The sequence below is a fragment of the Lissotriton vulgaris genome, chromosome 4_1, assembly GCF_964263255.1.
Source record: "Lissotriton vulgaris chromosome 4_1, aLisVul1.2, whole genome shotgun sequence".
NCBI classification, from domain to species: domain Eukaryota; kingdom Metazoa; phylum Chordata; class Amphibia; order Caudata; family Salamandridae; genus Lissotriton; species Lissotriton vulgaris.
In genome coordinates, this window is record NC_141691.1 from 1802590767 (window position 1) to 1802608108 (window position 17342).

At 41.8% G+C, this 17342-nt stretch overlaps 1 protein-coding gene across 1 annotated transcript in view; it reads left to right on the forward strand.

Annotated features, from left to right (window-relative positions):
* The window catches only part of LOC147724580 (fibrocystin-L-like), a 1106658-nt gene that overhangs the window by 495132 nt on the left and 594184 nt on the right, over nt 1-17342 (forward strand). The window contains exons 28-29 of the mRNA XM_086966124.1: nt 10359-10464; nt 11680-11724. Of these exons, the coding sequence (XP_086822250.1) occupies nt 10359-10464; nt 11680-11724 (151 nt within the window). The remainder of the gene's footprint in view (nt 1-10358; nt 10465-11679; nt 11725-17342) is intronic.

Genomic DNA, 17342 nt, shown 5'->3' on the forward strand with positions numbered 1-17342 from the left:
AAAATCTGTGGACTAAATTGGAATATTTAGTATAAATGGCCGTACCAGCTTAGCCATTCCTGCTAAGCAGGCCTTTAAAAATGGTAAGCAATCATGTCCGATTGATTAGATTTTTGTACATGTCTGGTTTGTTGACAAAATAGTAAGCTTTAAGGTAATGCAACTGGATGGAAGTGACCATTATCCCTGCATTTGGAAATTAAATAAGGGGTTACAAGCAGTAGAGAAAATGTAATGCCCTTACAGGTAGAATATCCAAAATAATTAGCCATCAGGATCTCAGAAAATCATCTGCAAGTACTGGCCAAACTACAACAGAACTAAGAAGTGATGCAGGGGGAGGACATACCCGTGAACATCATAGCATGTTATTGTGATATAATCACATATTTACAAGAAGGCTTCATGTTGGTGTTGTGTCAAGCTTTTCTGCGTAACCTTGCATAACTCACAAGGGATACAAATACCTAGCCTTCTCTCATCTCTGGACCACTCTCCAGAAAGGAAAAAAAAGGAACTTTTTAATGAATCATTGGTGATATAATATTCTACCCCTTTTTTCTTCTCTCTGGCTAATTCTCATCCAATGAGGGGATATCAAGAAGCTTTCTTAAAAGGAACCCTGATGAAGTCCTTTCTCAGGATGAAACATATTGGCCAGGCTGAAGTTTTGAGGTTTTAAAGAATAAAGATTTTTGGGATATCGTTGTTCTGTAGCATTTTAGAATACGAACAAAATTACTGATACATGCTCTTATATAGGTACAATCTACCTTGCCCTTATATAAGCTTAGAAATCATGCCTATGTTTCGACATAACCCATCCAGTCCAAATACAGGATGGCTACTTCCACTAGTTCCTAAATGCCACTACGATTTCTTGATAAACTCGGCTTCAGCAGTCAGGGACATCCCCTTTCTTGAATATTGATTTGTCCTAGAAATCATGGAGTTTTCAAAGAACGACCATTCCCTTAGGGTTCTTTGGTGACGTTATTATGTCCAACTTTACGTCAAACCAGGCACCTTTAAGGTATAAATATGCCTTCACTTGCCCTAGCAAACACATGGTGGTTCAGGAGCAGCTCGACTATCTACTTGCCTGACCCAGCTCGCTACTGCAAGTGCCGAAGGAAGCCGACCCTCCAGCTGACACACTAACAGAGAGGCTGCTTTCTCTCGCTGAGAATCCAGCTCCAGTGTTTCCAAGCTCCCCTTGCGGGGTGTTGGGAAATCGAGACAGAGAGATACTAGACCTCCTTCATTTTAAAACTAAGGTACGGAGCTGATTAGTCCCTAAGAGACATCTTGGTTAGCTTCTTGGCAGAAACAAACTAAACCTATGCTACACCATACTTACTTCTTCCCTCGTACTAGACTTAGGTTAGGTACATTGGGGTAGGCGTATTTTAGAAGCACCAGTTGAGTACTTTTAGTCTTTTTTATTTATGTATGTATTTATTTATGGCTTAGAAACCATGCAATGCTTTTACAGTATTATTTTATAATATTGTTCTTGCTGTACGCATTATACTTTGCAACCTACATAACGATTGTAGCAGTTCACTTTAATTGCAAGAGAAAGAAGACTGTTCAATAAATCCTTTTATTGAAAACGCCCATGTATTTCTCGACAACTCTGTTGAAACGAAGCATGCACGATTGACTGAGTGAAATATCTATCTATTGTTTCCATGACTCTAGAGATACTTCTTATTCTCGGGAAACAGAGTTGTCATGTTTATGCGGTTGTCAGAAACGAATCCCTTCTTGTTTATTCAAGAAAGTTTCTAGTGACCTCTGAGCTAGCTGGCACTCACAATTAAATCTAATATATTCGATAGAGACCTAGTCGACCTAAGTCCTACCTCAAATCTATAGAATATGTTATTCCAATGCACAGAGCCTATTGGGAATATAGGAACTACACTACATCATATTATGGCTCCTGGATTATATTGGACCTATAAGAAGAGTTTATTTATTTGATCAACATGGATGAATATTTTTCTGCAAAATTATTGAACTTCCTAGTCACTATTTTTGCATATTGTCTCTCATTTTGGGTTACTGTTTTAGAGCAGAACCATTAGAGGGTTGAGTGCTATCAATGACACCCCAAGAGAACTAGCATCTGTGTGGCCATCTACAGCCCAAACTGCTCTTTTTGGAAGTAGAATATCCTAAATGATTAACCACCCTAATTCCAGAAGATCCTCTGCAGGAGCTTGTAAAGCTACAACAGAACTATGAGGCGATACACTTGGAGGACATACTCTTGAACTTCATAGCATGGTATTGCAATATATTACACATTTTGGGAATCGTACCCCCACGCCGGTAACTGGTGTAGGAGGTATGATTCCCCCCCCCATCAGAAGTGTCCTCCGTGGGGCTCCTGGTGCTCCCGGATCCAGCCTTCTAGTCCCGGAGAGCACAAAATGGTTGCTGTCGACCAATTTCTGCCCTCCTGCTGCTGAGCCAATCTCGTGCAAGGGAAGGCAGGACAATAGGCATGACAGGATGCCTATTGTCCTGCCTATTGACCACTTCCCAGACAGGATTTAGTGTATTAGGGCTGGGTCGGTGCGCTTGCTAGCGCCTGAAAGTCTGAATGGGGGCACATTTGGTGTCCCTGTGAATAGTCCAGTTCAAATCACTCCTGGGAGCCGTTGGCTACCGCTCTGGCGCCTGGTAGGGTCCTCTGAATCTTCCCAACCCTCTCCCATGGGTACTTAAGGGCTTACCTGGCTGTAGGTCCTTAGATTTGTTGTGGACAAGATTCAGAACAGAAACCACTGCACTTCGATGATCTGGGCACTCTGGATTTTGTGTGGGCATGACTCAGTCTCCCTCTCAGTCTGCTACATTGTCTGTGCATGTGCACCATACTGGATCCGTGTTGGACCTGTGGAGCATCCATAACACCTGAAAATAATATCCCTTGGAGTGAAGGTGTCACTCCCTGCATTCGCAGGCACTACAACACTTCTGACAGGTCTGCTGATCTCAAGCTCCTATGGACTCCGAAGGGTTGGGCAATGCAGGAGGTGGGTTCCTACATCCTTTGAGGCCTGAGCTGCCCTCTCACTCAGTTTGAGGCCGAAATCCCTTGTGGGGGCTGCAATACTTGAACCCATGTGCACTACTTACATTTTCAAGTGCAAGTGCTTGTTGGCAATTCCACAACAAGTGCATTGGGTTCCGAGTCGCTCCCAACCTCTGGCAACTTCTTCTGCAAAGATCTCCAACCATCTTGCACCAAGTGCTTCGTGGACTGTTGTTTTGTAAAGCTGCTTGAGGTCTTCCAGCGACTCCTGTGCCTCCGGCCTGTGGGTCCACTTGAGGGTCAACTTCGCTTTTCCTGGGCTCTCCTGATTGCTCGGGGCCTGCCCTAACTCCCCTGTGTGTGGTGAGTCTCTTGGACCTTACAGGTCCAAACCGTACACTTCCTTGACCTTCTGCAAGGGTGGCTGTTATCAAGGCTTTTTGGTGATCCTGCCAGACACCGACCCCTCAGCACTCAACATCCTTCGTGGGGCAGCTTGTATCTGGCTCCTGGTCATCCTCAGCAGTGCCTGGTCCCTGCAGCTGCAGAATCAGGACTCCCCGTCAACTATCCTATCAGTGAGCATTTGTCTACTGAGCCCCTTGCCACTCCCAAGTAAACGAGACTCTGTCCCCTCTGCTTTCAGGTACTCTTCGACAAGAATCCATGTTTGGATTCCAGCAGCGGTACTTTCTCGAAGTCCTCCATTGGGTTTCACAGCAGTTTCCGAGCCACTTTAGACCTATGCACCCGGCTCCCAGGGATAGGTAACTTGGGTACTTCGGTATCCACGGCTCTCCAACCTTCTGTCTTCCATGGGGTTTCTTTGTAGTCCTCTGGGAAGGGTCCTTAAACTCTAAATTTTCAACCGCGACTTTCACATACACTTGTGCAGAGCACGCAGTCATGTTCTCACACTGCACACGAACTCCGTGGGGTCCCGATCTACTCACCTAGAGTAGTTCCTTGGGGTCCCAGCAATTCTACGTCCTCTCGACCCTGTCTTGACTCGAGTCATGGTTCTTATACCACTTTCTTAGTATATGGTTTGGTCCCCCACTGGGGCCCACTGTGTATTAGTGCTAATTTACTGTTATTTCTTTGCTGAAGTATTGTGTGCATTGTGTGTATCACAGTGTAGGAGATACTGTAACGTTCTAGGTAGTGTTATATAATAAATACATATGTTTATAACTACTTATCTCTTCATTCAATCAACACTATAAGACTGCATTCTAGTAAAACAAGCTGCTTCACACTCCTTCAGAACTAAGCCTGAAGGCCGCTCTCCACAGCTACCACTTGGATAGCTTTCTAAGGTTGTCTGAGACTTCTTAAATCATCATAAGGGTTATGTGGACTGGTGCAAGGTGCCCACTTTAATTAGTACACAATATATACCAGGCCAGCTTCTCACAATAACGATTGCAGAAACCTAAAAAGCCAGATAAGGAAATGGGAGAAGAGCTTGAAGACAAAATATGATCATGAGGTATGCTCTCAGATTCTCAACACCAAACAGAGATAGAAAAATGAATAGTCAGTATGAAAAGGGCTTATAACGAGAATTGCTGCGAAAACTTGCAGGAAGCAATAGAAACAAACAATACAAGAAAGCTGGTTCAGAAAGGTACAGGAAAGGAACATGGTTCAATGAGGTGTGTTGTAGAAGAAGAAGAAGCACGGGTAAAGCACCTGAAAGAAATGTATTGTGCTGGATCAGAAGAAGAGGTAGGGGAAAGTAAGGTAAGGTCCACTGTAGTGGGGGAAAGTAGGACCTATACTTCTTCCTCCACAATTTTAAAGACACCATAAAGACATTAGAACTACCTAGGGCATTGGGTCTTGGTAATCACTAGCTCTTATAGTCAAAATCAAGATGGACCAGTGAGCCAAATTCTTCTACTTTGTATTCCAGAAAATATTAGCAACTGGTCAGTTTCCAAACAGTTGGAATGGTGCAACAATTAGAACAATATACATAAAAGAGGATGCTGAGAACCCCCAAAATTATAGACTAAATAACCTCCTTGATGTAGGGGACTTTTTCCTCAAATCTGATTTTAGGAAGGCTCAAAGAATAACAGAACAGAATAATATTGTCCTGCTGGAATGGGGAGAGCGTTCAGGAGGGCGAGTCAACTTTCGACCACTGTTTTGGTTTATGGACTCTTGCACTGAAGTCTGTGGAACAAAGGGGAAACCTTTTCTGCTGCTTTGTTGATTTCTGTATAGTATTCAATTTGGTGGATTGTCATTGCATATGGAAAATATATATAAAAAATAGGTATCCCTAGGAGCATTTTGGCTATCTTAAAATAACTTCATCATCGTAACTGGATGCAGGTAATAACGGATACTGAAGGAAGAGTGTCCCAGAAAATACCTATCAGAGACAGGCTGTGCCAGGGTTGTATCTCAACCCCTCTGCTTATCTCACATTTTATAGCAGATTTACCATCAGTACTTGCTGTGGCAAAAGGTTAAAATCCCAAAATGAATGGCACACATTCAGTGAGCTAATTGTATGCAGACGATTTTGTCAATAAAGACATGACTGAAATAGGTCTACAGAAGAAATCAGATACTTTTATGGAATACTACAAGAAGAACTTAGTGGTAAAGATGGATAAAACAAAAGTGATGAGGTTAGGGAAAAAGTAGTCAAATATGATTGGTACCTAGGTACTAATAAATTAGAAAGAGTAGAAAAATACTAATACAAGTAACTAAGACCATGGTTTGAGAAGAAGCTATGGTGGGAAGACCACATTGAAGCATTAAAACCAAAAGCAATGTCCATAGTCAGTGGTCTAATTTTTTTTTAACAAAGATTATGATGGTATGTCTTTCCAACCTGTGCTAACTGCATATGCAGCTATGGTTTACAGGCAATTCCATTACAGTTGAATTGTTTAATCTAAGCGGTATGCAGGTTTGGGAGCAGAGAGAGGGTAAATGTTTAAAAAGCCTGTTCTTATGACCCAAGACCACAATGATACAGGCTATAAGGATGTGAACAGGTTTACCCTCCTGAAAGAAATTGGCAGATGCTGAGGTGGTGAGATTCTGGCTTCATCTGACTATAGGTGATAGACAAAAGGTATCAATATTCTGTACAAAGAAGATCACACATTCGAAACGGGATAAGTGAGTGAGAGAAAAACTGGGGGACATGTTCAGGATGCTTGGCTTAGACGTAAATAGACTGACTAGATCTAGATGTTAGGACCACAAAGAGGGAACTTCGCACTATCACAATAATTGCAACCAGAGAACATTATATGGGGTATTTAAGGGGCAAGACAGCCACTCAATTTCGATACAACTCATGGTGAAATGAAGAATGGTTCCCATATACAGAGGCATTACTCAACCCCAAGTTCAGATATGAAATACTAAAATTAGGAAATGACCTAAACCCTTACTATATAAGCAATGTGTTGAAAACAGCAATAATAGATGCAAGGGGAAATTGCATATGTAGTTTAATAGCTAAATGGGACTTCATGCATATCCTTCTGGACTGTTTAAAGGCACTGGCCATGCAAAAAATGTTTTAAAGCCACTCTTTTTAAAGTACAACATTCGGGGTCGCATGCAAGCAGCTGAAATTTTAACGATTATGAGAAAGCTGGATGTGACTGGTGCCCTGGGAAGATTTATGGCAGCTGAGAGGGAACTTTTAATTCAGGTTTAGGGTGTATATGAAGGTACATACAGCCCAACAAAGTCATCTGCCTTGTTTACCCTCACCCAGTCCTCCAGCGGCCCCCGACAGACATGCTAAACCCTCTTCCATCCTAGGCGTCCTAATAATATGCTGGGATCGGGATCAAGAGAATCAGGAATTGTTTGGACTGGACAAGTGAGCGATTACAAAGTAGTACTATTGCAGTTCATGCGAGTGATGGTGACGGGTTCAGAGAGCTGAGGGACCAGAGCACTCCTGGGATACTGGGACCCAGTTGTGGCTGTTGGAGTCTGTTATCTGTGCGGTCCTGGAACCACGTGACTATTGGACCTACTACATTTGATAGGGGGTCTGTATTAATAATGTCTCTACCAGCTGTGAGCAGTGGGGCTTCTTCATAGGGAGGCTAGTACAGTTCCTACTCCATCAAAAGCCATTAAAGACAATGAACACAGAGGTGGAGTCTAAGCCCTACACTACATCACTGTGAAACCAAAACGAACACCAAGCACACACCTTTAGCACTTGACCCCCACGGTAGTGAAACACACCATTCCAAGGCTTACTGAAGGAGTCGGGTTTGTTCAGAAACTCAAACATCTACAAAACGGAATAAAACGTAAAAATCAATGTTCAGTTATTGCTTTTACAAACGGAATAAAACGTAAAAATCAATGTTCAGTTATTGCTTTTATGTTTAAAAAGCAAAGTTACTTTTTTTAAACAATTCAATAATAAACACAAAAATATCAATAAGGATAACCAGACGTCTTTGGTCTCTCTCGAATTAGAGATCTGAGCAAGAAGGTCTCCAAGTGTTAAGTAATATAATGCCCCCTCCTGTGGTTATTGTCATGCAGCTGAAAATGAAAATCCTATTCCTATTGTATTTTTGCAGTGTTCATGGTGTGTAAGCCCCTTCCAATGTATTTGTTACAGAGTTCACATTGTAAACTTTTTTCCTGTTGTCAGAGTGTGCAATAAATTGTATTGTATTATAGTTGTATTTATATTTTGCTATCTGCAAAGTCATTAGGTCTGGATTTATTTTTAATTGTATCTTAATTGCTTTGTGATTTTGCATGTGTGGTTGTTCAAAATGGCAATGCAAGAATATGTTAACATGGATGAATGCATTGGTGAACGACTAAAAGCATGGCTAGATGATAGACTTGGTGGGGAGTGAATACATGGATAGATGGATAAATAAATGGATGAACGGAACGATAAGTGTACGTGTATGGATGAAAGACACAAACGAGTTCACCTATGAATGAATGAATGCATCAGATGATGAGTGAGTACATGGATGGCAGAAACAGAATTCTGTATTCTCTAGCCATTGTTGCAATTCAGTTACCCATTACGCAAATGCTCACATGTCCTCCAAATGACTCATTCTCTCATTTACTCATACACACAACCGCAGTCATACAATACACATCAATTTGATGAGAAAGCATTTTTACATATTGCAAATATTCAGTCTTCTTTGCTTTGTCGAAGAGTTTTTATTTTAGAAGGGACAACTGCAGTAATTCGGGTGGCCAATCTTGAAATTGATTTTCGGATAATGTCCCAAGCAAAGGGAGAATGCTCCTTTCATGTATCCCAATTAAACGTGGAGACAGTCACAAACAGAACTCCTTAAATAACAGCATGTAGAGCATATCTTGGGAGCCCGGAATCCTACTAATTGTGTGGACAAAGGTGTAACATGTTTTTCTCAATAGGCATTTCAATAGTGGGAATGAAGCAGAGGCCGTATTTGGTACAGTGGGAAAGCAACAAAAACGGTCCCCCAAATATAGAGGAAATATATCAGAGAAAATTATCATTGCATGAATGAGTTCAGGAACCAATAAGCATAAGTGAATGAGTGTATCACTCGATGAGTACAATAATGGCTCTAGGAATTAATGAGAATAAATATTTGAAGAGAGCTGACAACAGTGAATACAGAAGTAACTGCCTGCAGCAGGTTAAGAGTTAGTACAGAATTGAATGAGTGTACAGGGGTGAATGAGTGCATAAACGAATACAGGAATAAAAGTGTGTTTTAAAGTGAGTATATTATATGGAAAAGACAATCAATCAGAACTGAGCTGATTTGAAATTCGAATTTAGAAACCAGGAGGACAATCGTTCAGTAAAACCTCCTGTTAACGATATCACTCTGAAGATTTTTAAACACCAGTTCCAAGATTTCACTCTAAACTATGCTGATCTAACTTCCTTGAACATATACATGTATGATTGATAGTGGAATTTCATATTGATATAGATTATTTAAGATTAGAATTGTGTAGTCTCTAAATGTATCATGTATCAACATTAGGAATAGCGATTACCTAATTGCAATTTTCTGTGAATCGCAATTAGGTAATCACTTTTCTTAATGTATGGTACTCCAAGAGATTTTTTAGCAATTTCTAGTGGGTCGCAAATCGACCTACCTCATTAATCTATTAGAATTCGCTAAAATCACGGGCATGGTGGCCTGTTGGCGTCAGCAGACCTCCATGTCCGTGATTGATTTTCTATATAGCAACATTTTTTTTTATGCAGCCCATTTTCCTTAAAGGAAAACAGGTTGTATTTAAAAGGAAAAAATCGAAAGTTTTCTTTTCATTTTTTAAGATTAGGCAGGGGTCTGTGAGACCAATGCGTGCTCTTGAAAAACATTTTCGCCGCCATTCACAAAGGGGAACCCTTCCTATCTGCGAATGGGTGCCACCAACTTGAGGTTAATGGTAAAATGCAAATGTTTTGTGATCGCATTCCAATCACAAAACATTCTTACATACTGCTGTGATTCGGTATTAGCAAGGGACACCCTAAACACGCCCCTTCCTAATAGTGACTCACTAACCGATTTTGCAATTCAGTAATAGATTATTGAAGTGCAAAATAGGGTTAGGTGCATAGGAAAAGCCTTTTATGCATTAGCAAATGGGCCGAATCTGCGAGTCTGCCTGCTTGTAAGTACAACATATCTTTATACATGTGGTCCTAAATGTCGTAGAATGACACCAACTTTTGACTAAGAGGGTGATTTTCCTGAATTCTCAAATAATGACAGCAGTACTGCACTCGCATCTGTTGTAGGTTCTCAGGAGCCCTCTTATAACAGTCATTTGCACTAATGGATCACGTAACATAAATAGAGTTAGACATTACCTGAAATGGTATGTAAGTTTTTACATGCTTGCAGGTTTTTGTATCTTTTGAATTCGAAATACCTTGTAATGCTCAAAGAATGGATAGGTGATTTTCTGAGTTTTAGATTTAAAAAATATTGTTCACAAGAGAACATTTTAGATCGTTATCTGATTCTGTCAGTCAGGCATATGATTTGAACCTAGTAAATTACATTAAGTGTTTCTCTAACTTTTACCTTGAGACATACATATCTTATTGAATTGGGCCAAAATGTGGGGATGCTTACTCAATGTGGGTCATGTGTCCTAAAGCAATGTCCAGTAAACACAGAATGGGTAAAACCCTTTGATACACCTACCCTGTATCTACAAAAGTAATGTTCTGCAATGGCAAACCTAAGCCATTATTATGTGATTTGTAGATTTTCACTGTCACTTTGTTTTTGCCCTAAAGGTCACCGTTTTTATCAATGGAATACCATCTCCATGCTCTGGAAACTGTAGCTATTCTTGGAATCCTGCTAAAACTCCTGTCATCTCTAGCATTGATCCAACTGAAGGTAAGTATTCAAAACTTTGTTGCATGTTTAGGATAAACTCCAAAACATTGGCTGGTCACTTTCTCTTTGAACCTACAAGGTTTGCTTACTGATCTAAAGGGAGTGTAATTTCATCACACTACTTGGCTAATAGGGCGATGACATCAGTTGTCCTCCTATAAATGTGCTTTGATATAAGATGCGACAGATACTTTTGTGACAACTTTATGGTATACAATCAATTGCCACACAGGGATGTGATGTTGAGGGTACTAAGGGAATGCATTACCAACTTAGGGGTCGATAAGAATGCCATCCAGAAAGGCTCCGAAAAGTATCCAATTCAGTTAAATTCTGTTTAGAAGCCTTGTTTTCGACCGACTCGGACACATTTCCGGACGACCGATCATGTTGTTCTGAAAACGTTCAAACTGACCAACTCAGGTCCGAATGGTATTCGGATATTCGGAATAACGGTGTCATTCAGGGCCGACTCATATAGGCCTGCGGGCCGAGTCTCCAGACGAGCGATTAGGATGTTGGATTCGGACAGCCTTTCTAAGATGGTTGTTCCAACACAGATCTGCTGTCAGAATCTGACTTTGTGGGCCCGTAGCAGCTCCCCCTTTACATGGGGCCCTTCAAATCGGACCCGTGGGGATACCCATTGGTCCCCCTTCTGCCTGCATGCACAGTGTGGTAGGCACCATGGGGTGTCTGGCACAACGTGCAAGGTTTTCCCCAACTACCCCTTTTCTCAATGGGAGCCTATGTTTTCTTTCGGAACACAGGCTTCCATTGAATTCAGGGGAAATAAGTATTTCGGTACTTATATCTGTTGTTACTGACTTTGCTCTGTGAAGATCATAATACATATATCAATAATATTAATAACAACAATAATAATAATAATAGTAGTAATAATAATAACTACTATAGTAATAATAATTTGGCGATAGCAACAATAAGGAGTTATTATTTTCATCATCATTGCTATTGTTATTACTATTGTTATCCTTATGCCACTTGTATCGCATTCACTCTATGGCTTCAGGTGGGGAGTGGGCAATCCAAGGAATGTGGTACAATTTCATCAAAGGGGTTTACCTATTATTACTGGCAAGACAGTCACATTTATGTTTTTCTGACCAAAGCATTACTTCTGATGTGCGCTTTCATACACTCATGGTGACATAATTGAATATATCGATTTATGCTGAATATAATCTTTTACAGATACGGTTGCAAATGTTGAAGAAGGAAGTGGCAACGGCTACGTTGGTATGTGACGACAAAGTTTTTGTCTGTATTCAAATGTTTTCATTCACTCAGTGTATTGCATCATGTACTCCTGATTGCTCTTTAATGTGCTGCAATTGACTCGTGACTCAATTTAGGTTAAGGGAGCGTTTGGATATTGTATGATGAATGTTTCATGTTAAGGAATGTTATCATGATCACTTGCAAGCCACTGTTCGTCATGACAATGAAAGATTCAAAATAAGTGTTTGAAATGTGGCAAGCATGCTAAAGGATACTCAAAGGCTTGCCTTTTTAAGGATCTTATAGAATGTAGGTTTGCATTCGTCAAGTAGCTTCATTTTTGAGTTTCTGCATGCCCCTTATGTCTGCCATTCACAGTGTAAGTCAGAATGCATTTGTCGTAAAGCTATCTTTTGAATTTTTTCCAAAATGTCCCATTGAAATCACACTTCGTTGCTATCTGTTTGAAGACGCTCTATATGGTTTTATATTTTTAGCGATTGTCAGAGAGTGATATGTGTTTGTACTTATCAGAGATTTACCAATTCTATCACAAATACTTGAACCTAGAAGTAGAAGCGAAGTTTCAGGTTTGGCTTAACATTTTTGAGACATGTCTGTTCTAAATAGCTTCAGTAAATAAAAGAGAAAATGAAAAATATAAAGAGAGAGAAAAAAGAGAACTCGAATGAGGGGTTCCATTATAGAAGCAGTGGACCCAAGCCATTGTATACTTTCAAACGTATTTAAATAGAGTGTCAGTGGGCTCTAGCTACTAAGGTAAATTTGGTTGTAAACACAAGGTTACAATGAAATGTACCCTTTTAGATTTGTTAGCAGTAAATCCTACTCAGATGGTAGGAAGTGTGCATTCCAATGTTTAGCTTCCCCAGGGATTTCGGGAATGCCCACAAATATGTACTTTTTTGGGCATTCTAAAACTCCTCTCTGACCTCTACCCAATCTAGAAATGGTGACAGGCTTTATCCAGCCAACAGCTAGAATAGCTTCCTTTCCAGGATTGGAAAGTGAATGGGTTCAGTGGATGTGCAGGGGAAGGGCTTAAGGGCTTCACAAAACAAAAAATTTGAATTTGCACAGGAGGATCCATTTTTCCTGTGTGGAGTTCTTTACTACGGAGACCTTCACACAGGATCTATAAGAGTTTGTAAAAATTCATATGGCATTCCAACTTGCACAGCTGCAGAACACACTTCTACTGGGAATGTTTGTGGATAGAAAAAATGGAAAATCACACTCAAGCGAATGTGTAAACCTCTACCATTACGTTTCATTTCTTTCATGAATAGGATCAGCGGTGTTGATCCAGTGAATATATACTGTAAAGAATAAAATAAATTAGACAACATGATTTGTTATTTATAATGAATACTTGTAACCGCAGATTCTAAACCTCTTGAATATTTCCCAGGTGTCAGACTAGATACGGAAAATCTTTAGCAACACCCCGGTGTGCCAGTATGTGGTAATTTGCACCTCCGCACCAATGTATTTCTGCTCCAAAGTTACATGCAGAGTAGTCGTGGGCGTAGTTCGCGAAGTAGTGCTACGCAAAGCTACGCGAAGTGCACTTCGCACTACGCGAACTTCACGTAGCACTATGCGAGTTGCGTAGTAGCATGTTCGCACTGTGCAAGGTGCATTTTCAATGATTGCACAGTGCAAACAAGCAACCTGCACTGTGCAATCATTGAAAACGGCCTCCTGCACAGTGTGAGCTGTAGTTTTCTGCCGCTCGAGTAGATGTTTACTTGAGCGGCAGCTTTCTCAACGCGAACTGGTAGTTTCTCATCGTGAGCGGTCGCGAGCATGCACGACCACTTGCAATGAGAAACCTGACCTCCCCGCGTTGAGAGTCTCGGCAGGATGTAATTTTGCTTGCTTGCGGTCGCAAACATGACGTTGAGGACCGCGAACAAGCAAAAAATGACCGCTGCACTACGCTACGCTGCGCGTGTTCGCACTGTGCTACGTGCAGCTCACGTTGTGCAAAGTTGCGCAAACTACGCGAGCGTAGCATAGTGCTTTGCCCAGGGTTAATGCAGAGCTGCATACGAGTTCCACACATTCATAAAACCATCAGATCCTTTCTTTCCATGTATCTAAAATAACCAGTGTGCTAGGGGAATGTCACCCTCTAAAAGTACAGGGTTTAAACCTTGTGTGGACTGTTGCAAGCAAATGTCTGTGATAGATGCCCATCAGATTTTCCTTTGATGCTTGGCACCAGAACATGACTTCAAGTCATGAAGCAGCTGCAACTTGATTAATCCAAAAGCCACTCAGGACCATAAGGCAGCCTGTAGGTCGCCAAGCACGAGATGACTCCGTGCCCAGACCAATCAAAGTGTAAGGGAAAATCCTGTTCCTGGAGTTGTTCCTGCATCAAATATTCATTGCTGACAAAATCTCTGGGTAAGTCTAAAATGAAGCAGAAGAAGTGGGGTTTGGCCCATTCCTGCCACTCTCAAACTCCTGAAAAGACACAAGAGCGTAAAAGTGCTTTTCAGTCTCGCTTTTGATCTTGAGCTCCTTTGTACCTAGTTCAGACTCTCTCCCCTAGGCAATCCAAATTTTAGGGTTTCTCAGTGATGCTGTAGAAAATCTATTACTTCCACAATGCTATGCTACAATCTTTCGACACGCTGCTGGCTCCAATCTTTCCTTCAGACTCATTCTTAAATTGTTTCACACTGAGGGATAACTTCATTGTCTATTGCGCCTAGCACTTGGTGCCTAATTGAAATAATGGGGAATGCTGGGGAACTATTAAAGGAATTCACTCGCTGCATTTTATGATTGGACTTGACTGCTTTTACTCTGCTTTGCTTTCCTAGCTCCTCGGTCTAGCATGGGCTTCCTGGTTGTGTAGAGGGATGCATCTACAGTGTATTTCAGCTGTGCCTTGAAGGCCGCCATCTTGGACTGCTTGCGGTGCAGCTGACCAGCAGGCTGAAGCTCTGCCTGGACTAATAAAGGGCTACCTGGCACTGACGTGCAGTGGATGTGTGCAGCAAGTGTACTCCTGGTGTGCCAAAGGTGCACTCAATTCAAGCCCATCTCTTCCTGTCTGCCCCCAACCAGGGCCAGTGGCTAAGACCCCTGCCCCTTCCAAGATTCTCCCCTTACCAGCTAAAGGTTCTTCACCCAGCCTGTTTATAGGCATGCCACTCATCGATTGATCCTTCAGCCTATGGTGACCATTGCAAACACTGCCATTTTGCTTTTGACCCTAAGGATCACCCACTATCATAGGTGATGAGTCTAGCATCAATACTCTGGTGGTGGAGCACAAGAACGCCTTGGGTAGAGGCTGCTCGATCAAGAGCAGATTACCCTTTTTAATCTAAACTATTGCTTTTTTCCCAGGTATCAATAATATATCGATGACTTCCTCTCCGACAATGCCTCTGATGCCATGTTCATCATGGAAGCTTGGCTACACAAGGCATCCCTACCAGATGGTATAGGCGCATTTTCACATACTTATTGCATTACTAAAAGGGAGTGCAAAGATAAGTTAAGAGGCAACATTGCCATTATCTACTGTGACACCTTCCAGTGTAAAATAGAGGAGCTTCCCCCCCAGCCTGTTAAGCACTCTTCTTCTCACTTCGTCTTATGCCTACATTTTCAGATTCTTGCAATTTAATCTCTCGGCCTCCCGGATATGCTGAAAATTGGTGCTCTAATATTACTGACTTAATTGTTCCATATATATTTAAAAGCGCTAACTGAACACTTTTAGGAGAACTAAACATGCATCTCGAAGATGCCACCTGCAAACTCAGTAGAACACTTAGAGAAGATTTGGGCACCCTATATCTCAATTTAATTAATTCACCTCCCCACACAAGGTGGGTCATATGTTGAACTCTATATTTTCCAAAGTCTCTGGTCTCACTATCAACCACCCGTGGTCAGATCATTTTACAGCGCCTTTATTCATATACCAATACTCCTGTTTTTGAACCTCAGCTACCGGTCCTAAAGTTATGGCTAAAAACTGGGCTAATCTCAGCATACCTTCCCTCAATATCTGTGTATCCAATGTTTCTCAACAATTGGCACACCAGGTTGACTTTGATCAGCCCATGGTCAATAACTGGCTTAGAAGCTCCCTTGACCCAATTCTACTGGCCAAATTAAAAACTTTGACCAGAAAGCACCCTCCTGCCCCTTGGTTTAATGCATCTCAACTGATAGAAAAAAACTCTTCAACTGACTTGAAAGGGAGTGGAAGAAGTTATATAATCAGAACTCTAAATCAGAATATAAAATAGCCATGAACCATTACCACATGAACTGTATAAACGCCTGTGCCCCTTTTCTCTCAAAACATTTCAAAAGCCCAAAACTGCCTGAACACATTCTTCAAAGTGGTCCAAGATCTGTCCAACCCCAGTAACACGGTCCCCTCCCCCCACTGTCACAAGCCCAATGCAAAGAGCTGGTGGTTAATTTTGTCAAGAAAATATCAAATATTCCACTCGATCCAGCCACAGCAAGAAATTCCGGTCCCCAGCTGGGAGTACAAGCTCATCTCCTACTTCCCCCCCATCTACCTTTAAGGAAAACATTCACTCACCCATGAGCCAGCCGCTGGCTCAATTACACTCTCCCCCCTTAGACTTAATGCAATTTCTGGACCTCACAGTCCATTAAATCTTGTTCCCCGCTTAGTCCTCCCAATCCGCAGCTAGTCCTCACCTCATGCCTATACTGGTTGAACTGCTGAACTTCTCCTACATGTGGGGCTTCTTCCCAAAGCCTAAAAGCATGCCATGGTGCTCCCCCTATTGAAAGAAAACCCACATGGACCCATTGAACTGGTCCAATTTTAAGCCCATCTCTTTGCTGCCCATTCTGTCCAAGATAATGGCGAAGCATGCAAACAACCAGCTCTCTTCATTTGTCACAGCCCAGGATGCCCTTCATCCTTTCCAGTCTGATTCAGAGCCAACTATAGTGCTTAATCGGCTTTACTTGGAGTCACAGATTATCTGAAACGGCTCCTGGACATGGGTGTTAGAGCCGCGCTCATTTTACTAGACTTCAGCACAGCTTTCAACACCATATCTCAGGTCATTCATGTTGAAAGGTTGACACATCTGGGTCTCCAGGGCACTGACTGGGTCTCCAGGGCACTGTTCAGTCCTGGTTATCCTCCTTCCTGGCGGATCACACTTTTCATGTTATTTCAACAAATGTGGTGTCTAGCACGCACCGACTTACTTCCGGAGCTTCGCAAGGCTCTGTCCTCAGCCCCCTGTTTTTCAATATTTGTGTCTGCCCTCTGGGGAACTTATTGGAAAGTTGTGGCCTCACCCTCTTTTGGTTAGACTCAACTCTGTCCATGAAGCCTCAAGCAACCAAGGTAGCTTCCTCAGGCTTTATGAAATGGCTTAAAAAGACCCTATGGATACTTCCCTACTCTGCTCAAAGAACCGTCATCCAGGAAATGATTTTGTCCAGTTTAGATTATGATAACAGCTTATATTTGGGAGCCGACAGATCGGGATCACATGTCTGGCTCCTATTTGCAATCAATATTTCTTCATAGTTCCCAGAGTTAAGCACACCCGGATGGGTGATCGCTCCTTTCCTTCACTCGG